Genomic DNA, 19,966 nt, shown 5'->3' on the forward strand with positions numbered 1-19,966 from the left:
TGTCTTGTAACGTTTGTTTCCTTGTACTGCAGGGTCTGTGAGCAATACCTAGGGGCATATTATCAAGACAGGCGATAATGGGCTTGATAATATGCTCTATGGAATTCCAATTGAAGCCCATGTTAGATGTCCTTCACATTTAACATGGGCTTCAATTGGAATTCCATAGAGCATATTATCAAGCCCATTATCGCCGTTTTAGCGGCAGTTTTCTGCCGCTAAAACGGCGATAATTTTATCGCCTGTCTTGATAATATGCCCCCTAGTCCCCTTTTATTAAAATAGTAGAAATCAAAAGCGATTGTAAAATAAACTAAAATGATTTGTGTGTTCCATGATTTAGCACCTGTGGATGTGATCATACATGTTATTAGATCGGCACAATTAATATTCAATGGTTTACAAATCTGTGTAATATTTCAGGACTTCATGCGATATAAAGTAAACTCGAACAGATACCAAATTTGGAGGTTGTTGGTTCGGTATTTGTTAGGATATCATGACCTAATAATAGGGCATATTATCAAGACAGGCGATAAAATTATCGCCGTTTTAGCGGCAGAAAACTGCCACTAAAACGGCGATAATGGGCTTGATAATATGCTCTATGGAATTCCAATTGAAGCCCATGTTAGATGTCCTTCACATTTAACATGGGTTTCAATTGCAATGCCATAGAGCATATTAGCAAGCCCATTATCGCCGTTTTAGCGGCAGTTTTCTGCCACTAAAACGGCGATAATTTTATCGCCTGTCTTGATAATATGCCTCAATATCCATTAAAACATTAATCAGGAAAGCACAGCTTGTGGACACTCACTGCCTTTAATTTTCCCACACCCCTGTGGGTGACCAGCAAAGATGGAGTAAATCTTTGTATCGCTTTACAATATATGCTAAACAGTTGTATGTCTGAGTATCAAGAGTAAAAATATAATCCTACAAAAATACTGTAGCCAAAATATTGACCACTACAATATCGTGAAGGACAGCCTATATAGGTAAGTATAGATTTTGCATTTTTAACTCCACATCCAGGTAATACGAATATATACATATATACATATACCCATCCCTTTCTCTGCTTGCCGGCTGCTGCCCTGGCAGAACCAGTGCATGCTGGACAGATTGCAAATCCCAGTCTATAATCTTCCCAGCCATTCTCATCGAAATACATTATCTGCACTCCCACAGAAATGAAAAGATTTTATTTGTTAACATGTGGAATTAGCGAAATAAAATCTTTGATTCGTTGTGGGAGAGAACGCAATTCGTCTCTACAATCATCACTGGAAAATATGTATCTATCTATGAAAAATAAAGGTAAATAAATGGAGTTAAGAATAATAAATCTATACATACCTTTATATTCTTGTTATATTGTTATTGTGGTAGCCCATAAGCTAGCAACTTGTTTGCAGGACGATATTTTAAAGATAGTGTTCTGCTACAAAAACCTGCTAAGATTTTGGTGTACATTCGATAAAACAAGCCAACATGCCTTTAAAAGTGGCCTTTGAGATTCAATTTTCTAAGTTACCTTAACTGGGGACTCACAGCACCCAAATCTCTAATGGTCTAATAAGAGCTATCATCACCTCCACAGGATCTGTTTTTACCCAGAAAGCACATGTTTAGAAATTTCCACATTGGATGACTGTCAGATTATCATGACCAATCACGTATATTAGAGTCCATTTAGATGTAGAATGCATTTGTGTGCCTTTATGTAACCCTCTTCTTTTCCTTTTCTCTCTTTCCATTGGTCTTTCATTCCTGATCATTCTTCTGTGTTGATACTAAAGGCCTCTATTAGGCCCTCAATCGAATGGATGAAGCCAGAAACACTGCAGATGCCACCTATAACAAAGATGGAGACATCAAAAAAGACATGATGCCACATGAGCTTCCGCCACATAAGTTTGAGGTGGAAAAGGCTTGGGAGCAAGAAACAGAGGCCAGCTCCTGTGAGGCTGCCAGTGAGGCCCATAAGAAGAGCAAAATGAGGGACATAAATGGCCATCAATAAGGTAAGAACCACCAGGGCACATCTGAGGCCTAGTCCCCAGGATTTCAACCTTCCATCACCACCGTAGCAGTTCGGAAAAACTGATCTTCCTACTTCCTGGAAGAGGGACCGCTCCAATACTTCCACAGCTGCGAAGAATGGCAAAGGGTAGGAGAGTAGGGCTTTGGCAACCAGGAAAAGGTTCACCACAGCCCTTATGGTGGAGGGCAAGTTGTCTGTGATGACCTCCTTTGTTTCATCTGCCCAGGTTAAGTAGGCGACTAGTGCGAAGAGACCTTTGAGGATACAGGCTGCAATGTGGGTCCAGTTCATCATGCATGTGAACTCCTTTGGCTGGCTCATGTTACCCTCAAGGGATGGCAGAAAAATTTGGGACGTGTAGCTGAAAACGATGATGCCAATGGAAATAGGAAACTTCTTGACATCGATGTAGAACTTGACTTTATCCCAGGCCCAGTCGCGTGCCCTGGAGAGGCAGTAAGCAATCACCAAGATGTTGATGACAAAGTGGGCCAGGGTGCAGAGCAAGCTGAACTTCGAAACTGCCTTGAGGTTCTTCAGGAAGGCGCACGGCAGAAGGGCTGCCGTAGCGATGATGGACCAAGACTTCTGCGAGATGGGCAGGTTCGGGAAGCTGTTGTACATCAGGTTGCCACTGACTACCACATACAGGATGCACGTCATTACAAGTTCAATTATCTGGGCCACATTTACAATCCGACCCCCAAGTTTCGGGAACCTGGGGGAACAGCAAGCATTGGCAATATCCACATAGGAGTCCCTGACTCGCACTGTTTCCCCATCTTCATTTTCTTCATAGAGGCAGTTAATCAGAATTTTTCCGGTGTAACAGCAAACCACTGCAGCAAATATAATTAAAAACAGTCCAAGATATCCCCCATGGAGGATGGCATAGGGGAGCCCGAGGACAAACATTCCCTGGAAAAAAGCAGAGCAGACATGGGGTTAAGTGCCAATAAACAGTAATAGATCAGTTATATGTATACAATGTATGTCTGCATGTATTGTATTTATAAACAAAAAGCATAGGCACAAATCAACATACCACAGTTCAAGATAAAGCTTTAAAATACAGGAATAGTGTGGCAACTAGGGTTGGAGTAAGGAAGAAGGGATAGCGGGTATAGCTAGGTCTAGAGTGGAATAGATGGGTTTTGATGAAGGAAGTATAGCAGGAGTGTGGAGTGAAGGTAAGTGGTGTGTTTCATGGAGATTAGCCATGATGGGCTATGAGGTAGACGGTGTGGCTTGAAGAGATAATTTAGTATTTGAATATAATAGATTTATACTTTTTTGTTCAATGAACTGATCTGCATATTGGGATCAAAGTTCACTAATTCAGCATATTAGCCCAGTATGCAAATCAAGAGGTCATTCTTTACAGCTTTCTAACTCTCAAGCCACATTTTTATAGCTACTTAAGGCAAATAACTGGGAAAATACTACCAGGATGCGAAACCCTGAAATGCTTTCCATGTTGCTGGGACAAGTCCAACATTTTGACATATCTACATATTGAAGCCTGCCACTGCATTTACCTCACCATCTTTCTTTCTTGCCAACTGGAAATGTTGCTTTTGATCCTGCTAGAGACGTTTTAAGGCATTAGCAAAGTTGACAGTTTCCCAGGGCCACCATCTTCCAAGAGGGTCCCTAGGTAAGTGATTTTACTCTGGATATTAAACCTATTTCTCAACCTCTTCTGTCTGCATACCTCTGCCTCAGAGGTTGGCTCTCTCTACCAAGTGACATTTTAAGGACTTTGAGACTTTAGCAAAAACATATTTTAGCTGTTTTTCTTTGACCTGGTTTCTGAAAAAACGAAAGTTCTGCAGTTCAATATTGTGTGATGTCTCATATGCTTGAAAGAGCAGAAAATGGACAATAAAGTTCAAAGTTATTCCAAAAAAGCAGCCCCAAATGTGTCTTGTCTGGGGTCCCAAAAATCCTTAATACGATACTGATTTCCGGAGATTGTCAGTTACAGGTCGTGTTAAGAGCATATTCACTTTTGGACACTCCCTATTCCTAATATTAGTTGTGTGACTAATATAGATTTCAAATACTAGAATGCCCATTAATAAACCCGGATAGACTCTATATGTAAAATCACACATAATTACAATTACATTGGCCACTTCATATGCCATACAATGGTTTTAAGAAAATGTTTCTTTTAACATTTGAGATCTCCCCGTAGGAGCATCATCTTAATATGATAACAATCATGAAGGTGACTATAATAGTACTGTACATTACTACCCTGGAAAATACATATTTACTAATATTGTGTAATTGTATTGTTTTTCTGTGTTACTATATTGGTATGCAGTGTTTTTGTATTATTATATTGTGGTGTTTTGTGATAATGTGTGATTTGGATGTATGACGTTACAACGCACACTTTTACAACACATACCTTTACAACGCATTTTTACAATGCAACATCAATTACAACGCATTCCATTACAACGCATGCCATTACAACGAAATTTTAAAAACTACATTTATAACGCATTCCATTACAACGCATAATACCTTTACAACGCATACCATTACAACGCATAACATTACATTGCCTGTTTGGTAAGTATTGGATAGTGTAGGGGTAAAAATTACTATTGTAACTCCAGGGGGTGCAACAGTAAGGTAAGTGTTGGATAGTGTGGGGGTAAAATTACTATTCTAACTCCAGGGGGTGCAACAGTAGGGTAAGTGTTGGATAGTGTAGGGGTAAAAATTACTATTCTAACTCCAGGGGGTGCAACAGTAGGGTAAGTGTTGGATGGTAATGTTATGCGTTGTAATGGTATGCGTTGTAATGACTGAGTTGGAATGACATGCGTTGTAGTGGTGTGCGTTGTAGTGTCATGCGTTGTAATGGTTGTGTTGTAATTGCATGCGTTGTAAAAGTTTCGTTGAAATGGTAGTGTGTTGTAAAAGTTGTGTTGTCAAGGTTGTTTCCCTGTGATTTCTGTGCTGCTGTGATGATATATGATATTGTACTTTGGTGTTCTGGTTAGTTGTGTGAATGTGTTTGCATTTTGTGACACAGAGATTGCTGTTGTTCAGTTGTGCTCTTTGCATGTCTTAGTGTACTGCTATTGCATAGTTATACTGTATGTAAGTTGTGAGGTTTGTCTTGTGTGTTGTATGTGCTGTGCTGTTAATGTGGAATTGTCTTATGTTAGTGTTATGTTGCTGTTTGGGCTTGTTTTAATTCCTAGGTGTTTTGTCTGTATATATATACCACTGGGGTATGCGAGAGGCGCTACCACCAAGCCTTAGGAGGTCTACGGGCCATTAATCCTGCCTTTCTTGTGGACAGTCGGACCCCGGGGGACAGAAAACCAGCAGGACGCCACACTGTTTATCGTAACAGTGGGCATCTGGCAGAACAGTGTGCGCAGGGAAGTATACCGAAGCCGAATCAACAAAAAACAATGATGTCAAACAAATGAAGAAATGACTCTTGTGGGGCAACTATCAGCGCATGTTATGAATGATGGGACATGTAGTCCGAAAGTGCTTAACAACTCAACCGAAGGAGAGACCTCCAATAACTGTGAATTATGAGCACTAAAGCTAAAAAACGGAGGAGAAAGGTCGTGAAATATCCGGAGGTTGTTGTAAACTGCGCGAAATAATAAAGTGTAAGTTACAAACAAAACAACAAATTGGATTTGAAACTTGCCCGCAAGTCCTTCTTCACTTTTGGTGAAATTAAAAACTATTTGAACCCTAATCACCTGCTCTATCAGAAATGCATATGATTAAGACCTGTGAGGGTCGAAACCGGTAATGCTGTACCTGCTGATTAAAGTGGTTCCTCTGATGTCCGACTGGTGGGCTTGATTTCTGCGCTGGAGATGGCGAGGAAAATTTGTATATATATATATATATATATATTCACTGAAAAAACCATAGGTTTCAGGAGTTATATAGTTAGGTCATTAGCTTTTACAAAACCTTTGAAATTCACTCAAAAAACTATAAGTTTTAGTGGTGTTATAGTTAGCTGGACATTTTACTCATACAAAACCATTGAAATTGCTCCTATATAGTTAGTTGTACTAACTATATTTCGCGCACCCGCAATCCACTGCTGATGATGTCACATATTAGATCATTCATGTCATGGTCAGTGACATCACTGATGACATCTTAAATGACATCACTGATGACATCACTGATGATATCATCCAGTGAATGTGGTTTGCTTCGTTCTTTAAATATGCATTATATATATAGCAATTTGCATTGTAGAATGAGTGGATATATATAAATAAATATTTGGATGGAGGATTTAGTAGCAGTGTAATTGACTGTTTACTTGACCAATTTATAATGTCTCACTAAATATAGTGGATAGTGACTAAACTGTCTGAATATCTGTATCACTTTGTCAGTTGTTGTGTAAACTGATTCTACAGTAGAGTAAACGCACCACCCAGAGAGCGCCACGACGTTGCACGAAGTGAACCGAATTGTGGGTCCGTGGAAACACGAAGAGCAACGAGGTGCCACCAAGGACTGTCTTTGGTAAGGGCTATGTATCCAGCCTTGAAAATGGGTAGGATAATAATTGACTTTTTGCGAAAATAATATTGATGAACTATGGAGAGTGAAACCCGTAGCAGCATGTTTAAAGGACACCGCCCATTGGAGGGTTTTAAAATGGACATGTCACTTAAGCACCACAAGCCCCATAATGCAATATGTATAAAAAGTCCATCTGGGGACCGGAAAAAGTAATTGATTAAAAGGCATTTTGGTAGTGGTTGCTGGCGGCGTGTTGAGTGTTGGCTCGCCTCTGAGGAAGTTCGTGGAACGAACGAAATGCATAAGGAAAAAGCCACATGCTGTTCAACAAAGAAATAAATACCTGCAAACAGCAAAGTCAAGTGTGCGACTCGTCTTTCCTTCGTGAGTGGGAGTTTTGGAATATATGTAACGGCTTGGTTCCGCCGTAGAGTAAACGCACCACCCAAAGAGCGCCACGACGTTGCACGAAGTGAACCGAATTGTGGGTCCGTGGAAACACGAAGAGCAACGAGGTGCCACCAAGGACTTTCTTTGGTAAGGGCTATGTATCCAGCCTTGAAAATGGGTAGGATAATAATTGACTTTTTGCGAAAATAATATTGATGAACTATGGAGAGTGAAACCCGTAGCAGCATGTTTAAAGGACACCGCCCATTGGAGGGTTTTAAAATGGACATGTCACTTAAGCACCACAAGCCCCATAATGCAATATGTATAAAAAGTCCATCTGGGGACCGGAAAAAGTAATTGATTAAAAGGCATTTTGGTAGTGGTTGCTGGCGGCGTGTTGAGTGTTGGCTCGCCTCTGAGGAAGTTCGTGGAACGAATGAAATGCATAAGGAAAAAGCCACATGCTGTTCAACAAAGAAATAAATACCTGCAAACAGCAAAGTCAAGTGTGCGACTCGTCTTTCCTTCGTGAGGGGGAGTTTTGGAATATATATATATATATATATATATATATATTACCTACTGGCGATAGCCAGTAGGTATATATAGTTAGGATTTTTTTCCTATGGGATTTTTGAAAATTCTATGTCGAATAACTTTAGCGTTTGACGACAGAATTGGCTGAAATTTTCAGGAAAATGGAACATTTTGTTTCTGAGCAGCCCTTGAAAATTTGGGGGGGTTTCGTCAAGGGGGGGCCGAGAAAAAAGGTGGGTCCCAAAACGTGTTTTTCCCATGCAATTTTCCATAGGGCGGTTGGCCTCACTTTTAGCCTGAACGGCTGAATGGATTTACACCAAACTTGGCAAAATTGTAGGGACTGGTAGCCCGATGTGCCTTTGCTATGTCTCAAGATATAGGCTCCAGTGGTTTTTACGAAAATTAACTTTGAAAAATATATATTGGGCTACATTGGGCTATATATATGTTGGAGCCCAAATGTAGCCCAATGTAGCCCAATGTAGCCCAATGTAGCCCAAAGATGGCCACCAGAGACAAAAAAAAACAAATGTAGCCCAAATATCAGCCAGATGTAGCCCAACTATAGCCCAATGACAGAATGTCCCAGTGTTCTAAAGAACTACTAGAGTGCTAACAGTCCTACTTATTACAAAGGTATGGCACACCTGAAGCCATCTTGATTGGAATAAAGTGGTAACTCTTAAAACATTTAATTTAAAAAGGAACAAAATGAGGGGGTTCATTTTGCCATAGAAAGTATGATTAGCGAATATATGACGAAATCCCGCATACCATCAGTCCGCAAAAAAAATCCTGCATGTACTATTAGGCCGCAAATTAAAATAACGAAAACTTTTAGAACGAATATGCCTTTAGCATACACTAAACAACTAAACTACCCTAAACCCTAAAACACTACCCCCAGCATGACCCTACACTACACAAACAGTACAACACTACCCTAAACCCTAAAACACTACCCCCAGCATGACCCTACACTACACAAACACTACAACACTACCCTAAACCCTAAAACACTACCCCCAGCATGACCCTACACTACGCAAACACTGCAACACTACCCAAAACCCTAAAACACTACACCCCAGCATGACCCTACACTACGCAAACACTACAACACTACCCTAAACCCTAAAACACTACCCCCAGCATGACCCTACACTACACAAACACTACAACACAACCCTAAACCCTAAAACACTACCCCCAGCATGACCCTACACTACGCAAACACTACAACACAACCCTAAACCCTAAAACACTACCCCCAGCATGACCCTGCACTACGCAAACACTACAACACTACCCTAAACCCTAAAACACTACCCCCAGCAGGACCCTACACTACGCAAACACTACAACACTACCCAAAACCCTAAAACACTACACCCCAGCATGACCCTACACTACGCAAACACTACAACACTACCCTAAACCCTAAAACACTACCCCCAGCATGACCCTACACTACGCAAACACTACAACACTACCCAAAACCCTAAAACACTACACCCCAGCATGACCCTACACTACGCAAACACTACAACACTACCCTAAACCCTAAAACACTACCCCCAGCATGACCCTACACTACGCAAACACTACAACACTACCCTAAACACTAAAACACTACCCCCAGCATGACCCTACACTACGCAAACACTACAACACTACCCTAAACCCTAAAACACTACCCCCAGCATGACCCTACACTACGCAAACACTACAACACTACCCTAAACCCTAAAACACTAACCCCAGCATGACCCTACACTACGCAAACTCTACAACACTACCCTAAACCCTAAAACACTACCCCCAGCATGACCCTACACTACGCAAACACTACAACACTACCCAAAACCCTAAAACACTACCCCCAGCATGACCCTACACTACGCAAACACTACAATACTACCCAAAACCCTAAAACACTACCCCCCAGCATGACCCTACACTACGCAAACACTACAACACTACCCAAAACCCTAAAACACTACCCCCCAGCATGACCCTACACTACGCAAACACTACAACACTACCCAAAACCCTAAAACACTACCCCCAGCATGACCCTACACTACGCAAACACTACAACACTACCCAAAACCCTAAAACACTACCCCCAGCATGACCCTACACTACGCAAACACTACAACACTACCCAAAACCCTAAAACACTACACCCCAGCATGACCCTACACTACGCAAACACTACAACACTACCCAAAACCCTAAAACACTACACCCCAGCATGACCCTACACTACGCAAACACTACAACACTACCCAAAACCCTAAAACACTACCCCCAGCATGACCCTACACTACGCAAACACTACAACACTACCCAAAGCCCTAAAACACTACCCCCAGCATGACCCTACACTACGCAAACACTACAACACTATCCTAAACCCTAAAACACTACGCCCAGCATGACCCTACACTACGCAAACACTACAACACTACCCTAAACCCTAAAACACTAGCCCCAGCATGACCCTACACTACGCAAACACTACAACACAACCCTAAACCCTAAAACACTAACCCCAGCATGACCCTACACTACGCAAACACTACAACACTACCCTAAACCCTAAAACACTACCCCCAGCATGACCCTACACTATGCAAACACTACAACACAACCCTAAACCCTAAAACACTACCCCCAGCATGACCCTACACTAAACAACCACCACAACTCTACACTACACTAACACAACACTACACTACACAACACTACACTACACTACACAATCACTAACCCACGAAAAAATTAACACAAACCCACTTACCTCTCTCGTCATCGTGGTTTTCACAACGCAAATGCATTTACCATACATGCCTTTAAAACATAATTCTTTGTAAAGGCATGCGCGATAAATGCACATGCGTTTTGAAAAAATGCGGGATAATGGTATGCGAGGTCAATGACCTTGCGGGATAATGGTATGCGGACTGAAAGTCTGCGGGATAAAAAATGCGGGAAAATGGCTGCAAACCATGATTAGCAGCAGACTTCCCTGGTGAGCACTAGATTTACTACAGTGATCTAATGAGCAACTAGAGTGCTAACATTCAGAATTTATGGCAAATGTGTGACACATCTGAATGCCTTCTTGATAGAACCAAAGTAAACAAGCATTGAAAATGCAATAGATCTCGCCCTCGTTTAAGTTAAAGCCATTCTGTTTGTAATGAGGTGGCTTTTTAGCTTTGCTTTTATTAGTGTTTTTAAAACTTTCATGTAAATAACATGCATATGTATGCATATATGTATATGTATGCATGCATTTATATTTATATAGATATGCAGATTATATATGTTTATATATGTATATTACCTACTGGCGATAGCCAGTGGGTATATATAGTTAGGATTTTTTCTCTATGGGATTTCTGAAAATTCTATGTCTAATAACTTTGGCTTTTGTGGACGGAATTGGCTGCAATTTTCAGGAAAATGGCACATTTTGTTTCTGAGCAGGCCCTGAAAATCTGGGGGGGTTTCGTCAAGGGGGGGCCGAGAAAAAAGGGGGGGGTCCCAAAACGCGTTTTTCCCATTCATTTTTCCATAGGGCGGTTGGACTCACTTTTAGCTCGAACGGCTGAATAGATTTACATGAAACTTGGCAAAATTGTAGATATGGTTTGCCCGACGTGCCTTTGCTATGTCTCAATATATGTGCTCCAGTGGATTTTGAGAAATTAACATTTAAAAATATATATATATCTGTGACAGCGCTCCGGTTAGCGCCCCGGTTCGCGTACCTGACGCGTAACGGAACTTCGCGAAGCGAAGCTGATTGGCTCTCCGGTGTCTGTCAACATTCTAAACAGTCCGGAGCGGCCGCCATCTTGTCTCTCGGTACGATCGAGAGACAAGATGTGGTGAAAAACGAAGGGGGAAATGAAGGAAAGGGGGCAAGGTAGACCACTCCTGACCCCCTAGGATTGATGAGGGGGATATTAAAGTGCCCCGCGGGGCAAAAAAAAAAAAAAACAGGGCAGCTAACCGGCAGCGTAGCTGTCAACATTGTAAACAGTCCGGAGCGGCCGCCATCTTGTCTCTCGGTAGGTTCGAGAGACAAGATGTGGTGAAAAAAGAAGGGGGAAATGAAGGAAAGGGGGCAAGGTAAACCCCTCCTGACCCCCTAGGATTGATGAGGGGGATATTAAAGTCCCCCGCGATTTTTCGCGGTAGAGGCGCTTCCCGGTACGCGAACCGGGCAGCTAACCGGCAGCGTAACGGGAGTCCGCCATCTTGTGTTTTTGGAGCGTCCGGTTCGCGTACCGGGTAGCGTCCCGGTAAGCGTAACAAGGGGAAAACCAAGAGAAACAGTAAAAAAAAATTAAGGGAATAGATTTCCAGCAAACTTGGCAAAATTGTAGGGACTGTTTGTTTGATGTGCCGTTGCAAGGCCTCAAGATATGTGCACGTGTGGATTTTGTCTAATTAAGGTTAAAAAAAATATATATATCTGTAAGCGTGCTCCGGCACGCTTACGTTACGGGTTTTGTTTGCGCTGCAGAGCCGATACGTCACGGTTATGCGACGCGTCATGAGGCGTCTCACGTGGCTACGTGATACGTCACGTAATAAAGAATATATTTTACAGCTATAGATATTAGCTTTTAAAAAACCAATGAAATTCACTGAAAAAAACATAGGTTATAGACCATATATAGTTAGGAATTTGCATTTACAAAACCTTGAAAATTCACTGAAAAAACCATAGGTTAGAGACCATATATAGTTAGCTGGACATTTTATTGACATAAAACCAATGAAATTCCATATATAGTTAGTTGCACTAACTATATATCGCGCACCCGCAATCCACTGCTGATGATGTCACATATTACATCATTCATGACATGGTCAGTGACATCACTGATGACATCACTGATGACATCATGACACACCAATACCAGTTACTACATACGCACTCACTGATTCCTACGTCTACACACACATTCACTCATTCACCCATACAATCACTCATACATACAGTCACTCATTATTACAACACTATCATATGCACTCATACACCTATGCAGACACTCACACACTGCCACTCATCCATGCAGTTACTCACACACCTAGTCAGTCCTGTAAAGAATCAATCACACTTCCATTTCCTCATCTATACAGTTAAACACAGAACACCATACTTCAGTGACATCACTGATGACATCACTGATGACATCTCAAATGACATCACTGATGACATCTCAAATGACATCACTGATGACATCATGACACACCAATACCAGTTACTACATACGCACTCACTGATTCCTACGTCTACACACACATTCACTCATTCACCCATACAATCACTCATACATACAGTCACTCATTATTACAACACTATCATATGCACTCATACACCTAGTCAGTCCTGTGAAGAATCAATCACACTTCGATTTCCTCATCTATACAGTTAAACACAGAACACCATACTTTTCACACATATACTAACACATACTTACTCTCTTATACATTCACTGATACAAGTACACATTGATATGCACAGAGTCACACACCTCCCAGCCAGCCACACACACACTCAGTCTTCCATACATCCACTCATTCTTCAATATGTAAAACATATTTAAACTTTACAAAAACACACAGACACTAGATGATGTCATCAGTGATGTCATTTGAGATGTCATCAGTGATGTCACCAGTGATGTCATTTGAGATGTCATCAGTGATGTCATCAGTGATGTCACTGACCATGTCATGAATGATGTAATATGTGACATCATCAGCAGTGGATTGCGGGTGCGCGATATATAGTTAGTGCAACTAACTATATATGGAATTTCATTGGTTTTATGTCAATAAAATGTCCAGCTAACTATATATGGTCTCTAACCTATGGTTTTTTCAGTGAATTTATATATATATATATATATATATATTCACTGAAAAAACCATAGGTTATAGACCATATATAGTTAGGAATTAGCATTTACAAAACCTTGAAAATTCACTGAAAAAACCATAGGTTATAGACCATATATCGTTAGGAATTAGCATTTACAAAACCTTATTTTACTCACACAAAACCATTGAAATTCCATATATAGTTAGTTGCACTAACTATATATCGCGCACCCGCAATCCACTGCTGATGATGTCACATATTTCATCATTCATGACATGGTCAGTGACATCACTGATGACATCACTGATGACATCTCAAATGACATCACTGATGACATCACTGATGACATCATCCAGTGACTGTGTGTTTCTGTAAAGTTTAAATATGTTTTACATATTGAAGAATGAGTAGATGTATAAGTGTCTGGATGAAGCATTTAGTAGGTGGGTGACTGACTGTATGAGTGAGTGATTAAATGTGTCTCACTGAGTGCATGGGTTAGTGACTAAACTGTCTTAATTTGTGCATTATTATGTCTGTTGTTCTGTAAACTGCTGCATGTGTTGATCAGTAGCTATATGAGTAACTATATGGGTTATTGATTGATTGTCCAAGTATTTGTATGGGAGACTGAGTGTATGTGTGGCTGGCTGGGAGATGTGTGACTCTGTGCAGATCAATGTGTACTTGTATCAATGATTGTATAAGAGAGTAAGTATGTGTTAGTATATGTTTGAAAATGTAAGGTACTCTATGTTTAACTGTATAGATTAGAAAATGGAAGTGTGATTGATTCTTTACAGGACTGACTAGGTGTGTGAGTAACTCCATGGATGAGTGGCAGAGTGTGAGTGTCTGTATAGGTGTATGAGTGCATATGATAGTGTTGTAAAGATGAGTGATTGTATGTATGAATGATTGTATGGGTGAATGAGTGAATGTGTGTGTAGACGTAGGAATCAGTGAGTGCGTATGTAGTAACTAGTATTGGTGTGTCAATGGTTTCAAAAATTATACTCTGTATTTAACACTGGGTGTAACAGAGGTTATATTAAAGTGTGAGGAGATGCATTGTATTGTCACATTAATGATATCATCATTGATGTGACCATTGATGTCAAATGAGATATCATCAGTGATGTCATCAGTGATGTCATTTGAGATGTCATCAGTGATGTCATCAGTGATGTCACTGACCATGTCATGAATGATGTAATATGTGACATCATCAGCAGTGGATTGCGGGTGCGCGATATATAGTTAGTGCAACTAACTATATATGGAATTTGAATGGTTTTGTGTGAGTAAAATAAGGTTTTGTAAATGCTAATTCCTAACGATATATGGTCTATAACCTATGGTTTTTTCAGTGAATTTTCAAGGTTTTGTAAATGCTAATTCCTAACTATATATGGTCTATAACCTATGGTTTTTTCAGTGAATTTTCAAGGTTTTGTAAATGCTAATTCCTAACTATATATGGTCTATAACCTATGGTTTTTTCAGTGAATTTCAATGTTTTTTTAATAGCAAATATCATAAGCTGTCGAATGTCAAGTACGTGGTAAGTAAAAACATTTTCGTGTTTATGCACACTGATCTGCTTTGAATGCTGCCCCCCCCTCATTTCTATTAGGAGTACTCTCTCTTTGCAGATAGTGAAAGGTAGTTAACGCAGGCCTTTGCCCCCGTTGTAATACGTCGTGCCTGCTTCTCTCTCCATTTGATTGATTGTTATCCAAGCATTTACTGTTTTAGAATTGGTTCTCTTTGGTTCATTCTCTATTTACAAACAAACACAGAGTCGCAATACTCTGTTTAGTCTTTGCAGATAACGAAAAATCGTGTATTTAACACTGGGTGTAACAGAGGTTATATTAAAGTGTGAGGAGATGCATTGTATTGTCACATTAATGATATCATCATTGATGTGACCATTGATGTCAAATGAGATATCATCAGTGATGTCATCAGTGATGTCATTTGAGATGTCATCAGTGATGTCATCAGTGATGTCACTGACCATGTCATGAATGATGTAATATGTGACATCATCAGCAGTGGATTGCGGGTGCGCGATATATAGTTAGTGCAACTAACTATATATGGAATTTGAATGGTTTTGTGTGAGTAAAATAAGGTTTTGTAAATGCTAATTCCTAACGATATATGGTCTATAACCTATGGTTTTTTCAGTGAATTTTCAAGGTTTTGTAAATGCTAATTCCTAACTATATATGGTCTATAACCTATGGTTTTTTCAGTGAATTTTCAAGGTTTTGTAAATGCTAATTCCTAACTATATATGGTCTATAACCTATGGTTTTTTCAGTGAATTTCAATGTTTTTTTAATAGCAAATATCATAAGCTGTCGAATGTCAAGTACGTGGTAAGTAAAAACATTTTCGTGTTTATGCACACTGATCTGCTTTGAATGCTGCCCCCCCCTCATTTCTATTAGGAGTACTCTCTCTTTGCAGATAGTGAAAGGTAGTTAACGCAGGCCTTTGCCCCCGTTGTAATACGTCGTGCCTGCTTCTCTCTCCATTTGATTGATTGTTATCCAAGCATTTACTGTTTTAGAATTGGTTCTCTTTGGTTCATTCTCTATTTACAAACAAACACAGAGTCGCAATACTCTGTTTAGTCTTTGCAGATAACGAAAAATCGTGTAAAAAAACAAAAGGAATCGAGCAAAATCAGTAGGCCACTAATGGGATCTCTTTTTGACCTCGCTAAAATAGAAACATTAGGAACAACCCCTCATGACAAATACGAAACTAGTGAGATGAACTGAACTCCACACAATGATGGCTGCAAAACAGCTCGCCTCCGCCACCCACCCCGCCCATAATAACGATAAAGAGCGGCTGCCATGATTGGTTGCGGAATGGCCACGACGGAGCTACGAAATGGTGGTGCTCTCATGCTAACCCCAGCTTCAGTCTGAAACATCCAGAAACACTGTAGACTACCAATTCGATCAGTTCCGGTAGCGCCCCAATGTAACCCGGTAGAGAAGAACTAGCCCTCCCCTCTTTGACTGATGGTTCTTGTTGCCTGTCCCTTCTGTTGTCATTTAACAGAACTATTTAGCCTGCTGAAAGGGGTTGTGTTCCGACCGCTGGTTGGTGGAGACATTTTGACTATATTCTGGACCTGCGTTGTCGCGTAATGCGTCATATGACGCGCCGCGTTAGCGCATCCGGAAGTCCTCCGGGGCGCGACGCGCAGCGCGTAACGTAAGCATAACAAGTCATGTGACTTGTTAATAAAACTTTTCATTGGTTCATTTTACTTTTCCTATTCTAATGATGGAAGGCTTGGTCATATGACCTAAAAATTACGCTTTTTATTACTTCCGAACATTATTTTTTCTTAAATATATGTTATAATGTTCCAGGCTAATGTTCTTTCCCGGAAAATTTACAACTGTCCTGCAAGTAAAATATATTCTTTTTTCGAGAAAAAGAGCGTTTCTTCGTCCCATGACGGAGCCGTTGAGCAAAAGAGGGTCGACCTGCTGTCTTAGTCGCCGATACGCCTGAATATGAGATTCTTATCGATCACTTTATGTTGCAGGAGTAGAAAACACAACAGCCCTTGACCATTTATCTTTACTGCGTTCCTGCGTATTATACCTTTTACCCTTCATGTAATTGGTCTGCTTTATTTCACTTGCCTTTTAATGATTCTAAAACAGTGACTATTATTAAAAACTTTACCAATGTATATACTACTACCATGTTTTCTTTTAAAAACCTTTATTGTGAAAATTTCATTATACAAATACGAGCCTATAACCACGTGGGCCGGCCACGGAGCAAACTGTAATCGTATATGATGAGTAGACATTTACACTGTAGAGGAACGTAACGGGCGGGCCATTAGGTTGCAAGAACTAAGGTGTCTAACAGTTGCGGAATTGGTGGACGTACATTTTATAATTAAAATACGACAGGGCCAGTTACAATAAAATTATCTAGATATACATTTGCGGGCAAGTACCATGGGTGACGTTAATTCGAACTTTCAATAGTAAAGTAATCAATAACACATCAGAACTTAATATCAATAGGGATGTCGAAATATTCAATCAATTCTCGTCCCCGCCCGCCATGTGCTTCAAAACTGCATACGTATCTCGTGATTTCAAGGTTCTGCAACCAGTACACAACAAGGAGTTACGAGTCCCATTTATTCCGGCGCCATTTTGGGCGACGACGGGCAGGTCCAGGATATAGTCAAAATGTCTCTAGCAACCATCGACTATGATGATGTTCATATGCTGTATTTATTAGAGTAACACTCATCTGTCCACATCAAATTAATTTGCCACAATCTAAACATGTCATTTTAATCTTTCCAAAGTTCTTCTAAATATTTGGGACCGTTTCCCTTGCCTCTGATGCTGTCAGTGCCACTTCTTTGATGAATGTACTGGCAGGTCGGGGGTTCTCCTCCAAATCTCTCTTTTATGCAGCACTATAATTAATTGGTGCCACCTCTCCATATGACGATGCATGGTATAGTTACCATAACTATATTTTTTTTCGGTTCCTCTGGAGAGTACATCGTGGCAGATGAAGCGTGTAACGTACCGGGCATTTACCTTTTTTTGCATGTACAGGAAAGGAAAAAAAAATCGAGCGTCCGAGTTCTAAGGTGTCCCAGGGCCATTTTAGTGGACCAGGCCCAAATCCAAAGAACAGGCCGCCATTTTGAGAGTCCTGTTGCAGCCGCCTGTCGCTGTAGCATCAAGAGCAGCCGAAACTCAGCTGAATGGCAACTGAAACGGTAAAGGGGCGCCCCACTACAGCAGACGAGCCTCCACCTAGGAAGGCCCGTTCACGCCGCCTCCCCCCCCCCCTTCGGGCACCCCACGCCGTTATTCGGAGCAGTATTGTAGGATGGCCACACCAGTGCGGCAACTTGCTAGACATCACCTCGGTGGTAACCGAATCTCAGCACCTTGTGGTGTCTTCTCTTCAGAAAATATTGTTGCGCTGCCTTTGGCCCCATTCGCACATCGGTCCGCTACTGACGCCATCTCACAGGCTAATGGGGCGCCCCACGCCGAGTTTCAGCATTGCAGGATGGCCACACCAGTACAGCAACTTGCTAGACATCACCTCGGTGCCATCCGGATCTTGGCATCTCAGCGCCTTGTGGTGTCTTCTAGTCAGAAAATATTGTTGCGCTGCCTTTGGCCCCATTCGCACATCGGTCCGCTACTGACACCATCTCACAGGCCAACAGGGCACCCCACGCCGACTTTTACCATTGTAGGATGGCCACACCAGTGCCACAACTTGCTAGACACCACCTCGGTGCCATCCGGATCTTGGCATCTCAGCGCCTTGTGGTGTCTTCTATTCAGAAAATATTGTTGCGCTGCCTTTGGCCCCATTCGCACATCGGTCCGCTACTGACGCCATCTCACAGGCCAACGGGGCGCCCCACGCCGACTTTCAGCATTGTAGGATGGCCACACCAGTGCTGCAACTTGCTGGACACCACCTCGGTGCCATCCGGATCTTGGCGCGTTGTGTTGCCTTCGGCCTATTCGCACATCGGTCCGCTACTGACGCTGCCTCACGTGCCAACGTATTTTCTCCGCATTTTATACCCTATGCCGCATAACAGGTCATGTGACTTGTTTATAAAACTTTTCATTGGTTCATTTTACTTTTGGTTTCCTAATGATGGAAGGCTTGATCATATGACCTAAAAATAACACTTTTCATTGGATGAAAACTTTTTTTTTCCCCAAACGATGAAAGCCCCACCTTGTTTCTGGATGTTTCAGACTGAAGCTGGCGTCACCATGAAAGCACCACCATCTCGTGGCTCCGTCGTGGTCATTCCGCAAGCAATCATGGCAGCCGCTCCCCACCAGAAGCCTGCAGGAGTCGGGGGCCCCCAAAACTTTTGATGAATCCTCAAGGCGGAGGGGACGCTTTCGAGAATGGGGTCCAAGACCTAGCAGACAAGCGTCCGATTTCCAAGGTGTCCCAGGGCCATTTCAGTGGACCAGGCCCAAAAAGGAAACAGCCTGCCGCCATTTTGAGAGTGCTGTGACAGCCGCCTATCGCTGCACCGCAAGAGTGGGCGCAACTCAGCTGAATTGCGGCTTTTGACACAGTGGACCAACAGCGGACGGAATGGCAACTGAAACGGTAAAGGGGCGCCCCACTACAACAGACGAGACTCCACCTGGAGAGGCCCGTTCACGCCGCCTCCCCCCCCCCCGGGGCGCCCCACGCCGTTATTCAGAGCAGCATTGTAGGATACCAAAACCAGTGCGGCAACTTACTGGACATCACCTTGGTGCCATCGTTCTGCTGCCTTGGAACTATTCGCACAACAGTTTGCTACTGATGACCCACCCCCCGCGACGCCCCACGCCGGATGCCGAAATCAGTGCGGCACCCAGGCAACATGACCTGGGTGCCGTCCAGAAATCTGGACGTTGTGCTGCGTTGGGACTATTCGCACAGCCGACCGCTACTTCGTTGTTTTTCCCTAA

The 19,966-nt window shown here is 41.9% G+C and overlaps 1 protein-coding gene across 1 annotated transcript in view; it reads right to left on the reverse strand.

Annotated features, from left to right (window-relative positions):
• Nucleotides 1-700: 700 nt before the first annotated feature.
• The window catches only part of SLC32A1 (solute carrier family 32 member 1), a 76,918-nt gene continuing 57,652 nt past the window's right edge, over nt 701-19,966 (reverse strand). The window contains exon 2 of the mRNA XM_078652141.1: nt 701-2,968. Coding sequence (XP_078508267.1) covers nt 1,781-2,968 — 1,188 coding nt within the window. The 3' untranslated portion in view covers nt 701-1,780. The remainder of the gene's footprint in view (nt 2,969-19,966) is intronic.

This window comes from Lissotriton helveticus, chromosome 7 (genome assembly GCF_964261635.1).
Source record: "Lissotriton helveticus chromosome 7, aLisHel1.1, whole genome shotgun sequence".
Classification (NCBI taxonomy): Eukaryota; Metazoa; Chordata; class Amphibia; order Caudata; family Salamandridae; genus Lissotriton; species Lissotriton helveticus.